The sequence below is a fragment of the Melozone crissalis genome, unplaced genomic scaffold (genome assembly GCF_028551555.1).
Source record: "Melozone crissalis strain CALT ecotype California unplaced genomic scaffold, PUWL_Pcris_2 ptg000033l_1, whole genome shotgun sequence".
NCBI classification, from domain to species: domain Eukaryota; kingdom Metazoa; phylum Chordata; class Aves; order Passeriformes; family Passerellidae; genus Melozone; species Melozone crissalis.
In genome coordinates, this window is record NW_026535811.1 from 8,688,953 (window position 1) to 8,713,856 (window position 24,904).

At 43.3% G+C, this 24,904-nt stretch overlaps 1 protein-coding gene across 1 annotated transcript in view; it reads left to right on the top strand.

Annotated features, from left to right (window-relative positions):
* Nucleotides 1–646: 646 nt before the first annotated feature.
* The window catches only part of BORCS5 (BLOC-1 related complex subunit 5), a 58,658-nt gene continuing 34,400 nt past the window's right edge, over nucleotides 647–24,904 (top strand). The window contains exons 1-2 of the mRNA XM_054281975.1: nucleotides 647–732; nucleotides 1,184–1,327. Of these exons, the coding sequence (XP_054137950.1) occupies nucleotides 675–732; nucleotides 1,184–1,327 (202 nt within the window). The 5' untranslated portion in view covers nucleotides 647–674. The remainder of the gene's footprint in view (nucleotides 733–1,183; nucleotides 1,328–24,904) is intronic.

Sequence of the window (24,904 nt, forward strand, 5' to 3'; positions counted from 1 at the left end):
GGCAGCCATGGCAGTCACAGCTTGTGCTGAGGGGAACAGGAGGAGCAGGCCCTGAGCTCGGCTCTCTGGGACCAGGGACAGGAGCTGGGAACGGCTGGAGCTGGGTCAGGGCAGGGTCAGCCTGGAGATCAGGGAAAGGTTCTTCCCCCAGAGGGTGTCGGGCACTGCCCAGGCTCCCCAGGGAATGGTCACGGCCCCAAGGCTGCCAGAGCTGCGGGAGCGTTTGGACACCGCTCTCAGGGATGCACAGGGGGGATTGTTGGGGTGTCTGTGCAGGGATTGTTGGGGTGTCTGGGCAGGGATTGGACTCGATGATCCTTGTAGGTCCTTTCCAACCCAGGATATTCGGTCATAGGCTCCTTTTTAAAGAAAAATAACTTGTCCGGCAACACCGAGGAGCACAGAAGGGGACATAGCACTACAAACATCAGCCTCACTAGGGCCGAGCAGCAGCGGAGGAGCATCCTCCCATGCCACACAGATCACCGCCGCTCTGCCGCCCCCCCAGGCCCCGGGATGCCGGTTCCGGCGGGGCAGAGCGGGGCAGATCCGAGCAGCCCCGGCGCCGAGCGGGGCCCCGCCCGCCGGGCGGAGCCGCCTGACCCGGCGCAGCCGGAACCCCGTGGGCGGCGGCGGCCCCCGCGCTGCGGCGGGCGGGGGACGGAGGCAGCGCCATGGGCGCGGAGCAGAGCGCCGAGGCCGAGAGCCGCCCGGGCGAGCCCAGCGCCGCAGGTCGGTGCCTGGCGGGGAGCGAGGGCTGTGCCGGCACAGCGGCTGCGGAGAAGGGCACGCACGGCTGTTTCCTTGGGAGGGACAGCGGCTGTGGAGAAGGGAAGGGCGTGCGGAAGGGAAGGGCTGTTGCTGCGGGAGGCAGCGGCAGCGCGGCCCGGCCCTTCCTGTGACGGCGCGGGGGCACCGCCCGGGCCGGGGGAGCCGGGCCGGGCTTGGGCAGCGCCCCGGGCGCCGTGCGGGGCTGGCGGGGCCGTCAGGGGTGCAGGTGCTCGGAATCCGCTGTTCCCCAGTGGGGAGAGGGAAAGCAGCTTAGAGCCCTTCAGCGATCCCGGCGATGTGCTGTAAAAAGCATGACTGTGCAGTGTGGATTAGAGCAATATTCGCATAGGGTTGGGTTCTGGTGTGTTTACACTGCTTATAAGGGGTTATTCCTTCTCCCTCCAATATCCAGCATCTCCGTTGCCAGCCAAGCAACGAGCAAAAATGGACGACATTGTGGTCGTAGCCCCAGGAACACAATCCTCACGGAATGTCAGCAATGATCCAGATGTCATAAAACTGCAGGAAATCCCAACTTTCCAGCCCCTCTTGAAAGGTAAGTGATTGTTCTTCCTCTGTTTTTAAATGCCTTCTTTTTTTGTACCTAATGGCATTTGTGCATCCTGAGGTTTCTACTGAAGTTCATATTCTTTCCCTATTTTTCACTTCCCCTCTTGTTTTAAACCTTACTCTCTCTTTTTTTTTTTTTTTTCTGTAATTAATAATTGCTGTAATTAATCCCAGCCTTCTAAACAGTGGGTGAGCTAGTTGAGAGGTGTGCTGGTAATGTTCTCTGCAATGGAACCATCTACTGTGAAGACAGAACAGCTCCAGACATACCAGCTTGCCCTGTACCACTGGTTGATGAGAGATGCTGTGTTATTTTTTAATATATAATGGATGACAGTCTCCTGTTTTGCTCTAGTCTTTTAAAAACAGACTGTGTGTTACTCTCAGAGTCATAGCTACCTGTGTGTGCATTCAGCTGCTTGAAATCAAGGTACCCTGTGGGAGTTTCCAACACAGAGCAGGTTTTATTCTTGTTTTTTTGTAGTGGGGTAGATGGGCTGAGACTTTTCTTTGTTTCTTTTCCTCCCACTCTATTTTTTTTAACTTTCATCCCTTGCACTCATTCTTTGTTTCTTCTGTCGAAAGGAAAGTGAAGATTTCAATCATAGTTTAACAAAAAAACTGGCCTGTGTGTTTTGTGACTGGCTTCTAGCTATCTCTTTTTGAGGAAAATGCAGAGTGGTCTTAGTATCTGAAAAGTCATCACTAGAGGTAATCTACCAGAGGTAGCATCCCACCACCACTTTTTGGACAGAAAGTAATTTATTTTTTGTTTGTTGGTGTATGCCTACTGCATGAGGGTACTGAAACATGACTAAAACTTGTAGACATTATTATAGCCTACTGGGCCACACATTTAACATATTATTGGACACTTTATTTTATGAGTGTGTTCTGGATGTGCATGGCACTGACTGCTGTTTACTGCAGAAGGGGCAAAAAGATAGAGGGGCCATGAAAAAAAGCAGAACATGCTTTGCCTGTAAAGCACATGCTTTGTCCTGCTTTGTATGTAAGACAGAACCAGGGTCATGCCAGTGTCAGCTTGAAATGTAAATGCTGGAATCCAAATCCCTAAAAGAAATGAGGAAGTTTTAATATGAGAAAAAAATTTAGAAGATGCTACAACATCTGGCACGAAAGTTGTTGTGAGTGTGTAAGAGTGTGATGACAGAGAGTTTCAGTTCCACCCAAGCTCATGGGCAAACCTGGGTTGCACAAGACCTGTGGAGGGGAGTGAGACTGGTGATCACTTCCAGAGTTGGTGTTCCTGGGAGTCTGTTAGAGTGTCAGGGTTCCAGGGCTTGAGGTGGGAAGAGAGAAAGAACAGAGAGCAGCCATGTGGCTGAGATGCAAAGGTTGGAGGGCACTGCCTTAGATGACCAGTCCAGGTCCTTCAGCTCCTAAATGTGCACCCTTTAAGTTGTCTTGGTGACTGAGTTGCTTTTTCTGGATGTACCACAGAATCATTCTCTTCTGCTTTTGTCACTTGGCCTGCTGCTTCCCCTAGAGTCTCCTGAGACCTGGTGACATCTGGTGACTGCTCAAGAGTTTTGCATGCTCAATCACTTTGTGAACACCTTTTTCAGCCTCAAGTACTTGTCATTACTTGAACGACCAAACTGTGACACTTGTGTTCACTACAGAAGGCACTGTGGGCCTGCTGAGTGAATTGACTCTTGAGAGGTGGCACATCTACCACAGGCCCACTTGAGAAGCTGTTCTGGACTGGTCTCTTATCTGTATTCTTCCCATGCAAGATTGTTTCTGGACAGGTTGAAGAAGTTTCAAGATCTTTTAGGAGCTCATTCTAAAAGCTTGTGTCTTGTGATCTACCAGCTTGCAGGTGGACTTCATTGTTCTATTCAGTTTCTCCTTGCCTAAGCAAAGCCAATTGGTTTTCTGTTTCAGAAGGGGAATAATCATTAAATAAATGGACTGGCAAAGTACATGGTCATGTAAACACTGCATGTTCTTGAAAAACAAATGCCCTTGTTCCTCCTAGCCATAGTGGCTTGTGACCAGTGAACCTGGAAATCTTTAGCATTGTGCACTCTCACTTGACAGAAAATGCCAGTGTCCTGTCCATTACATCTTCCATGCTTTCCCTTGACTTCTACAGGGAGAATTGCACCCCAGAGGTACAGCTATAACCCCTTGTAAAAAGTCCCTCTCCGTATTTCTTGTAGGCTCACTTCAGGAGCTGGAAAGCTGCTGTCAGGTTGCTCAAAGCTCTGTCCAGCTTGACCTTGAGGACTCATGATCTGGACAGCCTGTTCCAGCCTCATCATAAAAAAATTTCGTCCAATCTAAACCTACTCTCTTTGGTTTAAAACTTATGTCCTTGCTCCTTCATTGCAGGCCCAGACAAAAAAATCTCTTTCTTTTCTTACAGGCTTTATTTGTCTCTGGAGGCTTTTGGGGAAAGGAACATTTTCTTATGACTAGAATTGTGCCCTGGTAAAAGTTATTCAGCATGAAGAAGCAATAGAAACAGAGGTTACTATATGAATGCAAAGGCAGTGTGTGAGCAGCAGAACCTTCTTTACATACTGTGCCTCCTCCTGTTCACATAGGATTTTGTGATTAGTTTCCTCTCCAATCTCATTTCATGGTTCTTCAGGTCAGCCTGGTGTTACTGTGACCATCTGAGAATCCTGACTGGGTGACAAAAGCTGCCAGGTAGGCAGTGACTGTCAGCTGCTGCTGGCAGCTCACGGGGGACTGTGACCTCCCTCTGGGGATCTTGTACATTAAAATCAACCCCTAACTAAAACAGCACCTGTAGTAACTTGTAACAAACTTTTGGTAACTGATCCCCTGTAAATACTGGTTATATTTTTGTGCTGCCCTTCCCTTGTTGTTTCCTCCTTGTTTGGAGGAAGCTGTTATGGCAGCATCCCTTGGAAGTCTGATACTGAGTATTGAGCATACTGTGAGTTCACTGAATATGGGCTTGTGGTTATTTAGAGATAATTCAGCAGCCCCTTTTGTGTTCTGACTTATTTCTGGAGGAAACCTTAGTACTAAAAGAACAATTTTAATGCTAGATATTTAGCTGTTGAAGCTGTTGATGGTAACTGCTTGGCTTTCTGCAAGAATATGATGATACTTTTCTTTCTGTTTTGTTTTGTCTGGTGGTGTTTGGATTGTTGTGTGCAGGTTCCCAGGAGAGCAGGGGTTGTTTTTGTGAATTAAGCAATGTGCTGATGTGCTGCTGGAGGCTGGCCTGTGAACAGTTCAGCTCTGTCACATGCAAATTGCATTTCTCATGTGCAGCATGTCTTCTCTCATAGGAACTCCTGGTGCCTCAAGCCCTGAGAGAAAAAAGGTCAGCAGAGGCTGCTGAGGCTCACCTGCATTCCCAGATGTGTCACATAAATGTCTTTTTTGCAGACATTCAGCAAGTTACTTGGGCACTTCATTCCCCTTTGTTTTGAAGACCACTTTGTAGCCTTGTGAAGGGTATTGTGTGCAGCTCATCCTCCAGCCCAGAATAACTGGATTGTTGTCTTATAAATAATCTGCTGTTGTTCTAAGAATAGCAAGTAATGGGAAGAGGTTGTTCAGTAAGGTTGTGGCATTTCTGCCCATAAAGTTGTTTAAGGGCATATTGAGCAAAGCTGTCAGTCATGAACTGGAAGTGAATTAAGTAAGTAATTACCTTAAGCAGTATACAGTAATAACTTTACTTACTGTGCTGCTTGTTGCCCATATTTATTATTGTTATTTATTTATTAAGAAAGGCATTTCATAAAGAACACAGTGAGACTTTTACTCTGGAAAGTCGAGGCTGCAGTTTACCTGGAAGTAGTGCAACAAAGAAACCCAGGTTACGTGGCAGAAAGAGTAGGTCCAGCACAAGGAGTTTCCTTTTAGGCTCAATATATTTTGAAGTGGCAAACTTGTCATATATTACAGCTGGTGTACATCTTCAGCTGAGAAGAGCAGGGAGATGCTGAGAAATCTGGGGTGAAACTTGTGATGCTGTACAGATGCTCTGTGGTTCTTCAAGAAGAAGAAGCTTGTGTTACCTTGAAATGATTGTTTATACTTTTATAACTTCTTTTATGAAGTTGTTTTTTAGGTAGGAAAGCCACTTGTCTAAAAAAAAAAAAGCCAGTGTATTTGTCTTTCTAGCAGAGAAAGGAAGGATGGATGTTTAGTTTACTGCATTTAAAGCAAGATTTTGTCACATCTCACTCCTCAATATTTTCTTACATCCTTGCTTATTCCCCTTTCTTCACTGTATGCTCCTACTTCAATTTATAGTGTAGGGAATTTAGCTAATAGCACATGTTAGTGAGCTTTATTCCTATAATGGTGCTTGAATAGTTTTATTATTCTGCCCCTGTGCCTTACAAGGAGGATCTGCTGCTTGCAGCTGCTGAGGGTATAGGCCTCTACTAGAATTTGAAACATCCATGTTTGTTGGATGGACCCCATGCCCAGTACTTGTAACAAAATGTGCATGTTGGGTGGAAAGAGGTACCAAGAGTGTGAGTACATCTGCCTGGTGAGTTTGAGTTTTTTTATTGTTATTTTGTTTGTTAGTGGGGTTGTTTTTTAGGTTTGGGTTTGGTGTTTATTTGGGTTTTTTTAGGGTTGTAGAGCAATATTCTGCATTGTAGAGATCTGTCTCTCCATTTTGAATTCATGACTTGAAAGTAGCTCCTGAAATCAGAATCTAGAAGGTGCTTCAGTTTTGAGGAAAGGAGCTTTCCCTTCAAAGGACAGCTGAAGGAGTAGATGATGATGTCTGACTTCCATGTATTCCTCAGTTGGTTGTTGGCTGTTTGGGGACCTGAACTAAGTCAGTTTTCTGTGTGAGAGGATTTGAGTCTGTGGTTAGACATATCCAGTCAGTATGCTCCATACCCACAGGGAGAGCATTAGGAACTGCAGATTCTCTACCTTTCCCTTCCTTTTGCCAGCTGTTCCACACCCCTTGGTGTAGTTTGTGTGTTGGCTGAGATCCTCCTTCCTTTACCTTCACAGAGCCTGGCAGAGCTGCCCTTGGGGATACATTGGAAGATGTGCTGAGCAAAATAACCATGTGGGAGGGAGTTAACTGTGTCCTGGCTTATCAATTTGCCACAGACTTTAATGAGGTGTATCTGCATGCTGGCCAGTGTGCCTTGAAATCACTGTTAACAGGCTAAGGTGAGAGGCAAATAACTGCTTACAACATCCAGAATATCCAAGTGTAATCATAAATGCTAACAGAATGTGTAATCTCTTTATGTTGGGAGGAGAGTGGAAATCAGATGCATCTGATTGATTAGGCAGAGGAGCTGGAGTGTGTTCTGCTGGAGTGTAGATGGGGAATCTTTCCAGACAAGGATAAGCATGTAATGGGAAAGCACATGGAGAACTCTTTTTTTGTCCTCAAGGATTTTAGGCATCAAAATCTGGATGGAATTTTTTCTTTTTTCTCTCTCTCCTTTACATTTGTGTATTTTATTCAGCATTACTGCCTTGTTCACAAGCTAAGACTTGATTGAGTCTTTGACTGAGGGGCCAGTTAGATTTCTCACTTCTTTTTAAATATGTCTCTTGGCATCTTTCTCTGGTGGATATCCATCTGTTGAACTTGATGTTTTCTATCAATGAAAATTGCATGCAATGAAATGTTCATGTCAGAAACATGTTTAGGAGATACATTTAGGAGATACCCTGTACATCTGTACTGTTTTGTAATTTATTTCAAAGGCACAGGGAGCACTGCTGCTAGTTTAATTACTGTATTAAATTTGGTGCTTCTCTAGTTTTTTACTTGCATTTCCAGAAAAGCAGCAGAAATAAGAATTTCAGCAGACAGGCATTATAAAAGAGGAATTAAGCACTGCATGTCTGGAGGAAGGATCTGTATATACCAGCTGTACATGTGTAGGTTGCTTCATGTGATGCTGTGTGACCCCTCCTACCCCTGTTAATATTTTTTCTCTTGATTGGTGGCTGGTTTTGGAATGATTCTGTCTTACTGCTGGAGCAGCATTGCATTGCATTGCATCACTTTTGAAAATTGAATGTTTCTGTTGGATCTTAGGCTTTATAGGAATTAATAAGTTTATCCAGGTTCAGAAGGTTACTTGCTTTTGGGCCAGTTAGTTTATTGAGAAATGTTATGCTTACCCAAGAGGGTGTAAATTATTACACCCTAATTATTGCCTTTTTTCCTCTATGGGTGCTGATTCAGTCAAGTGACTATGCCGGAGGTAAAAGATGAGAGGATGCTTCTGTATGTTCTGCCTGTCTGCAGTTAACTGCACTTTCTGTAATATCACATCATTCAAAACCTCCCTTCTTGTATTTATTTCCTGCCCAAACCCTATCAGCAGAATAAAGAGCAGATTCCAGAAAGTCATATGTGTAAATAATATGCCCCTTTTCTAATTAGTGTTTGACTTACTAAAGTAGTATAAAAAGGAAAAGGGTTTTAAGGTACAAATGAAAAAGCAGGTCTGCTCCAGCCCTTAGCCTTGTTATCAAAGCAGTGTGGTGGGAGCTGAGCTTTAACCATGTTCTCTCTGGATAATTGTGTAAGATGAGATCAGCAGCTGACCAATAAAGCACAGGTCAGCAAGCTCATTGTTATGAAACCTTGAAGTCTAGAATCAAATTTGATCTGCCTCTCTTCCTTTCTTAGGGCATCTTAACAAAAGGGAAAATAGGAATTTTGTGGTTCATTTGGCTTAAACAGTGAGGTCTGACACACTGAATATTCGCTCTGTTTTCCATGTGAGGCTGGCCATAGTATGCTTGGCTTGTTGACACCCTTGCATGCATCAACCAGAAGATGTGCAATTGCAGATTGCATAGTGAACCCTGAGGTGCAGATGATCTCCTGGACACCCTGATTTTCAGTTTGCAGGGTAACAAAGTGATGAGTAGTAATGTTAGTAGGGAGTGGAGTTGCTGCCTGTTGTAGCTGTGCATAGGCACCACTCTGCCAGCATGCCTGCAGCTGAGCTGAGGGCTCCAGGCAGCCTTTGGTGGGAGCTGCTGGGACACTGTGGTCATCCTTGGAATGCTGTAATGCTTATTGGTGTGGGAGATTAGTGTTTTTATTTTTTGTGGTGGAAATTCTTATCTTTCAGCAATCTTAAGCCACTTGAGAAGTTCTGAGGATGGCACTGCAGCGATGTGAGCACCTTCTGTGTGTGAGCTGGTATCTTGGATGCTTGTGGAGTTTTTTGTTTGAGATTTTCCTGTGTCTGACTGTTTACCTGGCTGCTTTTACCTGTGTTGCACATGTCTGCTTCTCTCATGTTTCAAAATATTTATAATATTATAATTACTTGTGTAATTGTGGCAATAATTTTGGAGAAGACACAATATGCCCAGACTGCCCCTTGATGTATTCATTAAATGCAAAATATGCAATATCTCCTGCCTGTCTGTTGTATTAAAGATCCACTATGAGTATGTTTATTATTAAAGATCCACTATGAGTATGTTTCTTCATGTGGTAAAGAGTTGAAGGGCAAAATTAAGTGCACTTGCTACTTAGGAGAGCTTTTTTAAAGAGGTTAAGGGTAAACAGTAAAAATACATCAGGCTGCTGTTTGAATACACTTGTATGGGGTTTTTGTTGTTGTTTTTTTAATATGCTGATGTATATAGAAATGACACTCTTGAAAAGGTAAATGAGTCTGTACTAACACAGTGAAAACTGAAGCTTTGGGATACTGTGCTGCAGTTGTTAGTTAGGATGTCCCCTGGAAGTCACTTGTGTACCTTAGACAGCAGTATTGAAGTGTGAAGTGTCATTCAGTGTTGCAGTAAAAGACCTGAGAAGCTGAGGCATTAAAATGAGATTATTTTCACCATGCTACATCAGCATGGCAGTGATGTATTGTACCCAAGGGAAAGGTGTAACAGCAAGTGGGATACTGGGACAGCAGTGGGTAACTGCTGTGCAGGAGAAATCTGTGCATTTCATGCCTTGGGAGTAAGGAGGTGCACCAGCAGTCCTTCAACTCAGACTTGCAGTGTCCTTTCTCTGTTTTCTGACCTGCTGTTTTTTACCTCTGTAGTTAAGAAAATGGATATTGAGGTTGGAAAGCCTGCAGTCTAGGTAAGTGCCACAGGGTGTCAGTGGAATACAAAAGTAGCAGGCATGGTTGAAAAGGGGTGGAAACCTTGCTGAAACAGCACGCTGGAAACTGCTTTCTCTTCAAGCTCTTTCCATGAATATTTGTGTTCTGTTTGCGCTGGTACCAAGTGACCAAGGTCTTGGTGACTTTGCTGGGTTTAGTACCCAGTTGATTCACACAGTGCTTTTTACTGAGAGGCAGCTACAGGCTGAAATAGTACTAGGTATTTGAGGAGGGGATGGTGCAGTGGTCTTCAGTTGGAAACCTTTCAGAAAGCTTTATGATCTTGCAAAACAGAAATTTTGGGTGCCACTTATTTTTGATTGTTGTTACTAGCAAACTTCTAAATGTGTGTGGTAAGAAAATGTGTATATAGATGAGCAGTAATTCAGGTGAAAGAATTTGAGGTTCAGAGGCTGTCCATGGCTCTTGATCCTCACCTCAGCACCATCTGTAACAGGGAGTTCAGTAATTTTTTCTTGACAACATTGTTTTGATCATAGGTGTGTTGAAGACCAAGGTGGTCTCATGCCAAGAGTGGTGCACAGTAAATGCTTCCCTGGTGGCCCATTGTGCTGAGAAAAAATGTTTGTTCAGCACAGGAGATGGAACTCCAGAACTGTGTCTAGAAAATGATTGCAGCACTCTTCCCTTCTCCCCAGCTCAGAAATGTTCAGTTCAATGAGGTGTTCTTTCCAGTTCATCACCAGCTCTACAAACCAGTGTTGGTGCAGGAGTGCAGATCATGGGATGAGCTGGGAGAGAACTGATCATGGGACAGACACAAAGTGAGAAGGGGAAAGGACAAGAAATAATCTGTCTGTTAAGAGATAGCCTAAAATTCCAGGCTTTTACCCCACCTTCCTTGTGTATGAGTACAGGTAATCTCTCTTAAATGAAGACATTTGTTTGGGAGAATCTTTGTATTGATCACATATGTCTGTTCAGCTAAATCCAGTGCTTTGCTAATTCCTACGTTATTTTTAGGAGAGGGAGTGTGGAAGAGGAATGTCTTGAACCTTAATCTCTCTTGCCTTGGAAATGTCATGAAGGTATCTTGTGTCCAGTCTATCATGCCAATAAAAGCCCTTTGAGTTGGCAAGGGATTGATGTGATTCTCTTCTCATCAGTGCATTAATGGGAGTCTGTACCACAACATCTGGACATCAGCTGCAGAGTACTGTCCTTCACTATGTGCTGCCCAAACCTTCTGGTGCTTGGGAAGGTTGTTGGTGCACACCAGGAATTTAAGATTATAACCTATTGGCATATAACCATTTAAAAAAATTTAAAATGCTAATATAGGGAATGTTACTGCTTGCCTGAAGTTGTTCTCGGTGAGACACCAGGCAAAATTACTTGGGCATGTTCTCCTGCCCCTGATCTCAGCTGTCCAAGTGAAATCCCTGGCAAGGCATGCCTCCATCAGCACATGATGAGCTTTTACACATTTGGTGTAAAAGCACTGGAGTCTGAGTTTCCTCGTTTAAAATTCACTCTTTCTGCAGACTTTTTCTAAACTCCTGTGCCAGCTGCCATGGATGGGAAGCCATGTTTCAAGTTAAAACAAGAAGCATAGTGCCAAGGAAAATCCTTATCCTAAAAAACCCTTTCCTTTTCAGATATTAGCTTGGCCAGACAAGTGATTGTCTCTTCCTACTGTGTTTTTACTCCGCTGTGTCCTTATTGTGGTGGGTTTTCTGCTGTGCATCCTCCACCTTCTCTCTGACTGTTGTGTGTCATTGAAAGCTGACCTGGGATCTGCTGGACTGCAGGTACCATTTGCAGTTGTGGTGCTGTAAATGGAGTGCTTCCAAAGAGCTCCTTGGAAAGTGTGATATTATGGACAGGGAATTATAAATCATGGTCATAAAGAGACTTCAAAACCCATAATTTTCATCTGGTAGCGTTTCAGTGAGTAACCCTTTGCTTTTAATTCTTAGTCAAGCTAAGATGGTGTTGATGAGCTCCAGGAAGAGCAAATCCTGGTGATGCATCACAAATTTTGGATAAAATTAAAGTGTTCCTTTTGATACCAAACACAAAACTGCTGGAGAGGCACTGCTGGCACTCCTGGTGCTGGCTGATCTCTCTGCAAGGAATGGCTCAGGGTTGGTCTCAGCTGGCTCAGGAGGAGGATGGGAAAAAAGTTGGTCAGAATTTTATCCATTCTCATTCTTTGTAGTAGGAGTCTAGGAAGGTTTCTGTCAGCAAAACAAAGCCTGAACCTAAAGGGGAAGCTTTATTTTCCTTTTAACCCTGAAATCTTGATTTCATCTGATTAAACAGAACCTTTATCTTTAATAGGAAGTGAAAGAGATACTGGAAATAAAACTTCTAAAGTACTGCATGCTGCTTTGCCTCCCATGAGAGCAAATCTTACTTTTTCTGTGATGTGAAAGTAGCAAGATGCAGGTGACCGAAATGGAGGTACATGTTTGCATTTATACATTTGCAGAAACAGGACAAATCAGGATAGAATACTTACTCTTGGTTTTGGTTGTCTCCCCTTCAGGGAACTTGTCACCAGTTTTAGTATGAACTGAAATTTGGAGTCAGTTTGGGTGGTGGCTGAATTGCTTTTTTTTTTTGCAATAGTTTGCAATTCTCCACTGTTGCACATTCCCTCAGTTATTCATCTGATTTATTATGTTCTGTGGTAGAGAAGACAGAAAGAAATTGTAGATTAATCACTTGGAGCATAAATGATTTCTTTTGTCTAATGATCTCTATTATGACAACTAAGCTACAGTGATTAAGCTACAGTGGTGTTTTAGACTTTCACTTCTTTATTTTAAATGCCAAATGCCTTTTATTACTATCTGAATCCAATTACTTTTGTGGTCAATGTTTGCATATGTATTTAGATGAGGAATGTAAAGGCTTGGCCTAGATTTTAATGTCAGGCAACGGGACAAATGTGGTTGGAGCAGAATTATTTTTCATGTCATAGCTCTTGCTTGTGCAGAGAAAATGGTGGTGGTCTGTCAAACTTTGTACCAGCTCAACTTGCAAAAGGAAGCCTCTAAAAAGCTTAAAGTTTTGATTGCATCAACTATTTAAGATGTAAGTAAAAATAAAGCAGTTTTCTATGCTGTGAAACACAGGAGTGTGAGTTGGATACTGAAGTACTGTAGTGCAGGAGTAGGATTGATGTGAAAAAAGGTGGTCTCTCCAAAAAGATACAGTGAAATGGTTGAGTGAGTTGGCTAAAAATGGGCTGTGCTGATCTGCCATCATGGTCAATGTGCAACAAAGATAAGGGTAGTGCATTCAGGACAAAAGAAAAGGTAGGAATTGTTAAATATTAACAGATTTGGTAGAGTTTTGGGAAAAGGTGGGGAACTGAGGATATTTGTTTTCCAGCCTCCAATCAATTAATATTTAACTAGTGGTCTTGAGTGACTCATCTCTACTCCTTGTAAACAAAATTTTAAGATGAAAGGAAGACAGGATGATCCATGTAACCAGGGAATTCCCTGGGAAACAAAAAGGAAAAACACTTCTGGCAGGCAAGGAACTTGATTTGGCTCACCATGGGATGTGGCAGGCACTTGGGCTGGTGTAGGGAGCAATCCCAGGGGTTGTGGACTGAGGTCATGTGGGCACCAGCTGAGGTCAGCTCTGCCAGCTGTCCCAGTTAGGTACTTTGGGACTAAGGCAAGCTCATATCCAAAATTAGCTTCTGGACTTGGTGCAGGAGAAGATGACATGGGCAGGATTTATTGAGGCACTCTGGCTTCCCACAGAGTGTCCCTTTTGGATTCTCTGATGCTTTGCTGACCAACATACTGCTCAGGAAAGTGGGGCAGGGTGGTTATGAAGCACTGGGTGGTGATGCTGTGGCAGGAGCAGAGACAGATGGACTGGTGGACTTGCACCTTTGGGCCTTCTGTACAAATATTTTGTATTCTGCTCTTTAATCCTCAGTTTGGTTTGGTGATTTTTCCAAGAGCAAAAGTGAGCAGAACAAGCTAAACCTAAATGGCTTTGGGACTCTTTTCCCTAAAACCAGCAGAATTGGTCTTTACTTTGGAAAGCTGCCATCCAGAAGGAACTGAGGTTGGAAAAGATAAAACATGCTGAGACTGTTCATAAACTTTTTGTTTGGAAACTGTTTTGATGCCAACAATTTTGATGGTTTTGATTTTTCCCGCTCCCTTATCTTAACTGAAGGGGCTTGGTAAGAAAACAAAACCTGTACTGCTTCTAATTTTTAACCCTCCTGAAGTTTTTCAGAAGACTGATCAAGTTCTCTGCTGTGCTAAACTGCCTCTTTATTATCCACATTGCTAGGCTTATTTTTCTTGCAAATCAAAATAAGTTACAGTGAAATCAAGATAAACTGAGGAGCAGATGGGCTGAGGGCACACAGGTTGGTGTCCCCCTCCTCAGCCACAGAGCTGTGTGCCTCTTGCCATGCTGAGGTGGAGCAGAGACAGCCAGAAAAGCAGAAATAACACCGGGTGAGATGCAGAGGGGCTGGATTCCCTTTTTGAGCACTAGGAAAAGCATCAGTGCCAAAGTTCTAGGTTATAACAAGCTGTTGTTGGCTGTTTTGCCTGTTTATTTCTACTCCCTCTGTGTAGTGGTAAAGTAAGGTAGTCACAATCACAAACTCACTGCACAAACCCTGTTGTCCATCTAGAACTGTGTCTGTAATTTCAGGGAGGAGTGAGTTCTGCTGGTGAGCTCTCAAGTACTTTTTCATTAAACTCTGGTTGAGCTGTTGCTGTACCACTTTGGATTTTCAGCTGTGGGATATTTTCTCTTGAAATGAAGCCAGGATGTGCTCACTTGCACAAAGTTGTGTGCAGATGCCTTTTTTTTCCCCTTGAGCCTCAGTTATCAAAGTTTGGAGTTTACTGTACCTTGTAACTATTTTTATTAATTTAACACACTAGGCTTGTTCCAGCCAAAATGTTGGTCATGAAACGGTGCTAAGAAAGAAAATTTTGTATTTCTTCCACAGGAAATGTAATAAGTGACCTTAAAATAGTGTCTTATCTCATGTTTATACTGAACTTCAACTCTTATTTATCAATATTTTCTTATGAAAGGAATGAACATTCTTTCAATCCTTAAGGATCAGAGAGCTGAAAGACTCCTGTGTTTATGTTTTTCTTCTTCCTTGTATTTTTTTCTTCACAGTGACATTTTAGGACTTGCCTACCTGAAAAGCTTTATCCTTACACATCCTAATGAAGTTGTATTTTATTGGTGAAGGAGCAGCTGCTCCCTTTGGGGTTCCCTGTGGTTCCAGGGACACTCAGAGCCAAGGTTGCTGCAGCTGGAGGAGGCTCTCATCTGAGCTGCTGCCTCACAGGTGATGGTGTAGGTATTGTTCTTGTTAAACAGGTCAGGAAATGGAGATGTGCTGCATCACTGCCCTGAAAACCTTAGTTTTGCACATAGTTTGGGTCAATACAGATGATTTCTTAACAGATGAGGTGCCTTGTTGGGTTTTATTGAGTTAGGTTTATTTTTTGGCTTTGGTTTCATCAGTGAGCCTTTGAAATGAGACCTGGGATTTCTGACTGTAGTAGAAAAGCAAAAAGTTTAGTAGCTGGTTTTGGTTTTCATAAATATTTACCATTAGGCAGAAATGGGTCATGAAGACTTCTGCACATTAGGAAGCAGTAGGACGAATGACAGTGCCAACATTTTTATTTTTGCCTTATTCTTTAACTTTGTGCTCCATGGGGCAAAAGACAGAGCCACTTAACAATGGGCCCTAATGTTCTAAATGGCCTCAAGTTTCATTGTGGTAACTTTTTATTTGGAGGTGAGGTAGAGAGGTCACCTCAGTATTCCTGCCCTTGGAAGGACAGTGTTCAGCCTTCACTGAAAAGCCCTCACAGGAGGATGATTGCATCAAAGATTAAGATTTTAAAGGCATTTGTTGCCTGAATGTAGGTAGGGGTTAACCAGTGGTAAAATGTACAGATTAATTCACTGCCTTACCTTCTCATTCTCTTGTGAAGTGACACTGTAAATATACTGAGGGGATCTCTTCTGTCCAGGAGGGCATACTGCCCAAACCTGAAAAGGAAAAAAATTGTTAGATTGATTTTTTTTTTAATTGTTGGGGTTTTTTTGGTTCTTACAATGTAGAAGACAATTAATTAATTAATTGCTCTAACCCCAAAGAGCTCTGCTCTTCTGAGGTGTCATTGAGGAGTTTGGCATGACACTAAATATGCTTGCCCTCAGGCATGTTCTTGTTCCACAGTTAATGATTCTGTCTAAAGGAGATGCTGTAGCTGATGGATTTTTTAAAAACTGTGAAGCAGGTTGTACTTAACTCCTGTCCCCCTTTTTGGGATAATAATCATAGGTTTGTGTTAGGAAGCTGTTCTGTATTGAGAAACTTGTTCCTCAGGTGCAATAACTTACAAACTTTTGACACATCTCTGTTTAATTTATGTTTTTGTTTTGGGATGTTGGCACCTTGCAGTGAAATTCATAAAGGTGACTGTGATGTGCTTTGCTGTCTCTGCTTCTGGGAACAGTTAAATTAAACCAAAAAGAACACTTTGCTTTTAAGAACATCATAAACCACTGTAGTCTTTTATTCAGTGACTATCTGTCCCTTTTCAGTGAATGTTAAAAACACAGTCACAAAGTTGAATTTTCACTGTCCCCTGCTTCAGATGCAAATAAACAGTCATTGCGTACTTTTGAAAGGAAGCTATTTCTGCAGAATGAATACAATCTCTCTGTTATCTGAGTCAGCAGCTATCCCAGTGCATGGCTGAATCAATCCTTGCACAGAGAGGATGCCTGAATTATACTTCAGAAATGTTCTAGATTGATAATTTCTTAATATATGAATCAGACTGATGCATTAGTTTTGCTTTTTGGGCACATCTGGTAACCCAGCCTTCATGGAAGATGTGGAAAAGTAAAATAAGGAAACATGCTACTTTTTTTTCCCCCTTCTTAAATGAACATTTGATTCCTATAAAAATAACATTTGTTGCCTTGCAGTCATATAGCCCTGTATTGAAGTGAGGCTATCACTGCAGAACTGCAGGTTTAAAGGGTATTTGCTCTGCAAACTTGCAGAAAGCAAAATTCCTCTGGCCTGTGTGTGGGAAGAGCTTGGCTTGGGCTCTGCCTGGAGGATGGGCACCATGGGGACTGTTGGTTGTACCTGGGGCTCCTGGAGTCCATCTGCCTGTGCTGATGGATGGGAGAACATTAAAATGGTGCTGAACACTGCATGGAGAGGCTGATAAGAGAGGCTGATGGCTCCTCCAAGGCCAAGTGGGGCAGTCTGGCTCCTCAGGGTATGCAGTGTAGCTTGAGCTGATGTAATAGCTCCCTCCTTTCCAAGGAGGAGAACACACCCACCCACATTCCTCCTTGGCATGTCCCTCCATCCTCATGAGTCTGACATTGATCTGACCCTGTGTGAAACTGATTTGTGCTGCTAACCTGGCAGAGAGCTCTTGTTGTGCCAGGTTAATTTTCCACTGTTATTAATCTGCTGTGGTCTGTTGCTCTATCAGACAATGCCAGGGCTGGTACAAGAGAGGAGGTGGATGCAGGGCCACCACCCCTTTGTGACAGTGATGAACCTTTGAGAGGGATCTGATGGAGCTTCATGCCAAGGCTTTGCTCCTCTGGTACTGAGTGTTGCTGTTTGATGACCCCGTCCCTTCCCTTCCCTTTGTGCTGCTGCCAGCCCTTGTTTGGGTGATGTGCTGAAACACACTGACACTGCCATGAAACTGTGGTCTTCAGGTGTGATAAAACAGCTTTTTATGTTTTTCCCTTGGTGGGAATCATGTTTCACTGATGGCATTAGCCTGGCATGTGTGTTCTGGCATCCCATGGCACACCCTTGCTGTTCTTGCTCAGAACTCCAGGGTGCATCCATACCTTTAGATAAAGTCATGGCTCCCACATCTGATTGCAGCATTTGCTGAGTAAAATAGGTCTAATAGATCATACTTCTATATCTTTATACATTTATATTGTCAGCCATGTGTATATTGTCCATTTCAGCTGAACTGTTTATTTTTATCAGCAAACTTCAGTACAAAATTTGGACCCAACAGTAAGTCCCTGGTGGAATGAAATTAATTTTTTTTTTTTTTGGCCATGACTGAAATTGTTCTGGATATCAAAGACACTCTTAAATTCTTTTTTGTTTTTGAAGACACTGAATAGCCATTCATTCTTGGCTGTTGTCTTCTATTTCTCCCCCTGTTAAGCGATTGCACAACTTGACATTAAAATCAATAATTCCTCATTGATAATTGCTCTCAGGCTATGACATCAGGATTTTCTGGAAATATAAATCCATAGTGCTGATAGCAGACTATATGATTTCACTCTGGGAACTGGCCAGTACAGTTGGATTCCCTGATGTGCAGGAGGTGATACAACACAAGTCTGTGTATGTGCCTGACACTTTTGGTCTGTGTTTTTGAGGGACTGATGTGTTACAAAAGCCCAGTCTGTAATTCAGGTGTGCTCTGATGAAACCAGAGCACCTCCTTGCTATGAACTGCTGGAATATTTTGCTGTTCTTATTCAGCTGTCCTGTTTTCTGCCTTTGCATTATTTATTTTTGCTTAGCAGAGTGATTAAGTGCTTCTTCCAAACATTGCTGCAGGGATTAGTCTGCCATAGGCTTTTTCCTTCTGGCATTCCCAGAGTTCCTGGCAGTTTAATGCCTTCAGGAGGCCTGGTGCAGCCCTGCATTGAGGCAGTGCTCTGCTTTGGAGCAGATGTGTTCACAAGGATTATCAGGAACATTCCTTGCTTGCACGTGGGTGGAGTGGGCTCAGTGTTTAAGTGAGACAGACCGCGGCAGGCGGCTCCAGAAGTTAGGAATTGCAATTAGATGCTGGAACAGTCAACCACAGGATGCTGCTGGGGCCAAGAATTTAACAAGGTTCAAAAAGGAGTTGGATGCTTGCTTAGGGGTTAGGAATAGAGGGAGTTGTCAGAATAAATGATTACCAAACGTTTTGGAGGGAGTCTCATACCTTGTATTTCTGAGTCTGTGCTGGCGAGGTTACCTGTCTTCTGCTGATGCCTGGGCTCCTAATATTCCTGTTAAGGAGAATTAGTGTGATCAATATTATTCATTCCTCCTAGGGTACAATGCAGCACTAGTCAGCCCTCTAGTTATGATCCACTTTGGCAGTTCTCTTTTTGAAAACTACGCCTGGGGCTTTTGGGGAGCTGGGAAAATGAAGTTTGCAGCTTTGGCGTGCAGTGCAGTTACAACCTCTTGGTTTTATGCACTTAGGGGAGGGCTGCTTTTGGTGGGGAAGGTACACACACCCTCAGCAGTAATACCATTGCTGTGAACACCCAAAATGCCTTGGGAAGGAGCAGATTTGGATGTTAGGGACTGACTTTTAGGCAGTGCAAGGCAGTGTCAAGGAGTCTCAAACCAGAGTAGTGGGGCAGAATCATTCTCAGCTAATAAAGTTGTTGCCCTGAGCTTGGGCTGTGCATTTCCCCCAGACCTCAGCCTGTATCTTTTGTAAGAGCATATACTGGGCTCTGTAGCTTTGCCTGCTTGTTCAGCATTGACTTTTACCTCTTCACCAAGCTTTTTAGATTTAAACATGTGCATTGTACACACCTCAGGCACTGCAGTGGTCTTTGGGGAGTGGCATGAGCACAGCAGGTTTCATCTCCTGACCTTCCAGCTGGCTCGCCAAGTTCCCTTGGAGCTTAGAGCTGCTTGAAGGCAGTCAGTCTTGTTTTCCTTGCTCCCTTGTGCTATCCCTGCTCTCATGCAGCCAGACAGGGAGCTGAGCCAACTGAAAACTTAACCCTACCCTCTCTAAAACACCACTGGTTTCTCTCAATCTCATTTCCCTGAACTAGTTTTCTGCTTAGCTGTAAAAGCAGCAGTGATGTAAAGGAGAGGTCAGTGTAGTGTATTTGGGTTGCATGTGGGGATGTAGGACAGCAGCTTTGGCTTAAATTTGCCTCCCTTGTGTGCTGAAATACAGGGTAGAAACCAACAATCCTGAACACAAATTCAAATCATAAACAAGTTTGGGGGTTTATACCCTTACTTTAGGTGTTTGAGCTTAGGCTTCCATGAACTGTCCTCATTCCTCAGGAGGTTATTTATTTATTTATTTAGCTGTCAACTTTAAGAGAAAAGAAAATAAGGAAAAAATCCTATGGGTTAATTCCATTGCTTTTAGATAAAAAGGACAGAATTTTCATTCTCTTCCTATGCTTGCTGGAAAGCCCTGTTACAAACAAGGACAGTGATATTATTGAGGGCTGTTCATTAATGTTTCCTATAGCAGCAGTATAATTTCTTGATAGTTAAATGGTAGGATTTTACACTGTGCTTCTACCAGTTTTAAAAAATTTCCTTAGGAAATAAAAATAGGATGGAAAGATACTTAAAGGATTTCAGGGGTGAAAGAGTGGATGAAAGAATGAATGAAGCCTTGCAGGATATGGTCTAATGGTTGTGGGGAAGGTGACATTTGGCTGTAGGGAGAGTCACCATTTTAAAAATAATTTCAGTGATGTGAGTCAAAGATGTGGTACCTTCAATGTAGTGTAGTTAAAGAAGGAAACTTGAGTTTCTTTACATTGTGATTTTTGTGCTGCAGCCATAGTTGAGAAGAGATTTGTTTCTCCAGAGTTAGAGTTTTCTGCCCTGTGTTTCCAGCCTGTCTTGGTGTCTGGCAGTGGCTGGGTGAAGGTTGACATCTGGGATGCAAACTGCCTCCTCTTTTCCAGGTTCTCTGCTTCCATCACCACTCTCTTGCAATGAAACCTCGAGGATGCAGACAGAACTCCTCCACTCCTGCCCCAGCTGGTCAAACCAGGACAGAGTGGTTAAAGCATGCACAGAAATGATGGTGCTATTGCAAAATGTTCAGCCCTCACTTCTCCTTTTTAAATTGTACTGAGACATGAGAGTGTTCTGGTCTCAAAACCAGTGGAGTCTGCCAAACATGTTTTGTGGTGTTAGTCTGATGGAGAAGAGAGTGTCTTCTTAAAGACTGAACATAGAGAGGTTGGAGATAAATAGCTGTGAAGTTTGGTGTGCTCTGAGAGGGGAGAGGTTGGGTTAAATGAAGCAAAGGAGTGGCTTTCAGTCATAGATCTTGGAATGCTTTTGGTCAAGAGCACCAGAGCAGGGCTTCATGCCCTTTGCTTGGAGGAGAGAAGGGTGAAGCTGCTCCTGTTGGAAAGACAAGCTCTGTGGGATTGTTGAAGCCAGTGCAGGTGGCAGGAGGTGCATGACTCATGCAGGAGGGGGAGTTGCAGCTTCTTCCTGTGTGACCTCGGGGGAGTGTTCCTGTGCACAGCTCCTTTGGATGACAGTCATGCCTGATTTTGAAGAACTTGCGTGGGCATCACAGAAATTGTAAGTTGAAGCGCCTGTGTTTACCTTAGTTCTCTCTGAGGAAAGACTTGATGTGGATTGAAGTGTTCTGGTTGAATGACAGTTGTCTTTATCAGCCACAAGCACTGAAGAGTCGCATGCTGACCACAGAAATTGCCACTTAGAGATTTTGCTTTGTAGACAAAAATCAGAAGGCAAATGGAGAAGTATGGGAAGAACATGTGTTTCAAGCTCTCTGAAGCCAGCATGTCTAGAAGTACAGGAGACAGTCCTATAACTTTGCTATTGCTGAAAGAAAAAATATTAAACATCCTGAAATTAGCAGTGCAGTTATGGAGGTAGCACTGAGTCCCAGAGTGTGGGATGGGTGCATGCACACATTCACATGTACATTAATTACAATGGCCTGATATTGTGTCCTGACCACAGTGAGCTTGCTCCATTTTTCAGTAACTAAGAAAGGAATTTGGCCCTGTGAATGAATTTGAAATGCTGTCAGAAGCATTCTTTCATGTTACAGGAAACGTGTGCATTCTGTGGTCGCAGGCAGTGATGGCCATATACCAGAATGCAAATGATGTGCTCCTTGCTGCTGCTTCTCCCACCCAGGCTGCACTTGGCCAGTTTGCATTGACCAGGTGGGAGAAAAGAGGCAGAGTGCAAACACTGAGTTAGAGCTCAGTGTAAGTTAAAAGTTCTGTCCTGGTAACATTTCTGTGGAGCTCTTTGTTGGAAGGATATAGAGTGATCCTATGGCAATGGGATAATGTGCTGAGAAGTTTTGTGATGTTCTTGAAGAGTAGCAGAGATTACAGCAGCACTCTTTACAAGTCATCAGTGCCCTTAAAGACCCTAACATTTGTCTTTGCCCTTGCTCAGAATTGCTGAAGGTTGCAGGTGCCTCTGGAGACACACCAGTCCAGTTTCCCTGTACAAAGCTAGGACAGCAAAAGTGGATTGCCCAAGACCTTGTTTGGTTGTGTTTTGAGTATCTCCAGGGATGGAGACTCCAGCTTCTTTGGGTACCTGATCCACTGTTGGATTGCCTTCACAGTAAAAAAAAAACAAATCAACAAAACAAAACCAAAAGAAGCTTATGTTTGTGTTTCAGTTTTTGTCCACTATGTCTTATCCTTTCGAAAAGAGCCTGACTCCTTTTCTGCCTCCCATCGGGTGTTTATCATAGATGGGATTCCCCTCCATGCTTTTTCTTCTTGAGGATAAGCAGCTTCAGCTCACTCAGCCTGCCCTCGTGGGACAGATTTGTAGTTTGGTTGTGTTTTGAGTATCTCCAGGGATGGAGACTCCCCAACTTCTTTGGGTACCTGATCCACTGTTGGATTGCTTTCATAGTAAAAAAAAAATCAACAGAACAAAACCAAAAGAAGCTTATGTTTGTGTTTCACTTTTTGTCCACTATCCTTTTATGTCTTATCCTTTCACTCCACACTTGAGAAGAGCCTGACTCCTTTTCTGCCTCCCATCATGTGTTTATCATAGATGGGATTCCCCTCCATGCTTTTTCTTCCTGAGGATAAGCAGCTCCAGCTCACTCAGCCTTCTCTTGTGGGACAGATTTGTAGCCCCTTAATGATCTCTGTGATCTTCACTGAACTTCCTGCCAGCCTGTCCATGCCTGCCTTGTACTGGGAAGCACTGGGCACAGCATTGGGCTGTGCTGGGCACAATGGAAGGAACACCTTCCTTGATGTGCTGGCAGCTCTTCCCCTGCAGCCTGGGATCTCTTGGCTGCCTCTGCTGCAGAGGCTTGCTGTTGGCTCATGTTCAACTTGCTGTCTGTCTGTCTGTCTGTGAGTCCTTCTCTGTGAGGCTGCTCTCTCCCCCAGCATCATCTGGGGCTCGGGGTGGCTGCTCCCCTGGTGTAGGACTCTGCATTTTGTGTTGTGAACTTCATGAGATTCCCATCAGCACATTTCTCCAGCCTGTCAAGGTGCCTCTGAATGGCAGAGGTGTTTTCAGCTATTTTATATAATCTGAAAATTTGCTGAGCAGGCTCTGTCTCTTCATCTAGGTCATTTATAGACATGTAAAACAGGATTGGCCCCAGTATCACAGTCTGGAGTCACACCACCAGTGACTGTCCTCCAGCTGGACTTCATTCCACTGACCACAACCCTTTGATCCTGGCAGCTCAGCCAGTTTTCAATCCACCTCACTTTTCTCCAGCCCATTTAGAGGTTGTATGAAGTTAAAATCTGTGTCACTAAGTAAGGACCCATTGAACTATTGCTAATTAGAAGGTCCAGATAAATATTTTTTGAAACAGGAAATTAAAAAGAAATAGTAATGCATAGGCAGAGACAGAAGGTTGCAAAAAAGCAGGGAAAGGAAAGGAGGTGGATAAAAGTATGGTTTTGGGTGGGAATTTGCTAATGAGCTGTGGCTTAGCTTTTCCTTTGTCTGTAAGAGACTTTGGAAATGTGGACTCATTTTTGGAGGAGAGCAAGTCAAAATGTTAGGAAGGAAAAGTTCACAATCTTCTTTGGAGATCTCAAAAAGCTGCACAGAAAACCTGAGCTGTGCCATGGCACAGTTTCACAGGGACAACTGGCTGAAATAAATGTACTGGATTCAAACCCTTCTTGTCCCCATAGGAGAACAACTTTCCTTTGATTATTGTTGATTTATACAAACTTTTCTCTCTTGAGTATGGGAAATGATCCAGTACTTAATTATTAGGCATTGTGGACCTCAAGGTTATGCATGCTGTGTACACATTTATCTCAGCTGGTTCTGTTTCAATAGATACTAATTGGTTTTGTTGAAAGAAAAGCTTCTGATAAGATGTCTTGTTATCAGGCTTCATTTGAAGCTAATTAAACCCCTGAGACAGCACTGCTATATGTTTTTTAATTCCTTTTGTGAAAAAGATGTGTTTATTTTGTTCCCAGGCATGTGAATTGCTGTATTGCATCTCTCACCTCCCTTGTTGCATGGGGTTGTATCCAATGGAGGAGAGCTCTGGCAGTTTCTGCAGTCTGTCTGTCTGCTGAAACAAACCAGCCAGGGAGGTGTCGGTCAGCCAAGCACCACTAAAATTAGATGGTTAATTATAGTCAAGGTCGTTTGGGAATTTGTGTTCCTGTCAGTATTTCTGTGAGCAAACATCCTATTTCTGGGTACTGGAAATACTCACATACTTCAAATGCTCTAGAAAAGACAGCCTAGAAAAGAACTCAACCCTAAAGTGAGCACAGGTGGGACCTGGCACTCAGGTTTCCTATGGAGCTGCATCCCTACTTGTCAGCCAAGGCTTGTTTCACCTTTAGGACAGCAAAACAACCACTGATGGGGTAGCATCATATGAAAATGCTTCTCTATCCCTCCAAAAACATTCCCCTCTTTTCCACTCAACTCTGTCTGGACACTGTATTAAAATATGTTTCAGTGCAAATGCTTGTAAGAAATTTTGTGCTAAAAATGTTCTTTGTGTATTCTGGAAGTCTTTTTAAAATTTTATTTTAAGACTGCTGTGTATAGCTTTTGTTTGTGTGGGGTTTTTATGCATGCTAGTTCATGTTTGGTTAAAGGTGTGTAGTGTTTCTGTGTGAGGTGTTGGTGCATCTGCCTGTCTGTTTAGTCATGGGAAGGGACAGGATAACCTTGAGGGCAATCTGGTACAGTGGTGGTGTAGCATCTTATCAGGCCTTCAAGGCAGGAGGAGAATTCCCATTTATTTAGGCTGCCTTATTGGAAAGAGAGAGGGGATCCCAATAAGATTAAGCACTACTTCGCAAAATTTGTATTTGATGGCTTTATTTTTCAGCTGCTACTAATATTTTGCAATTTTGAAATAACTGTTAAGAAAAGAAGAAATAAGACCCTGATCTTCCAAAGCACCTCTCTACAAGATGGCAACCTTCTCACTGAAAATTGAGATTAAAAACTCTCAGTTGTTGATTAAAGTTAATTTGAGAGCCTGGATGTTACTTCCTCATGGTTTGAGAACATATTTCTTGCCTGACCTTGACTATGATTATTACTTGTACTCTGCCTACTTCCATTAAAGCAGTCAAGGCTTTTAGAAAATCAGGTGATGAGGAGGAACTGTCTTGTTTGATAACATTTTCTGTATGAACTAGGAAAAAAA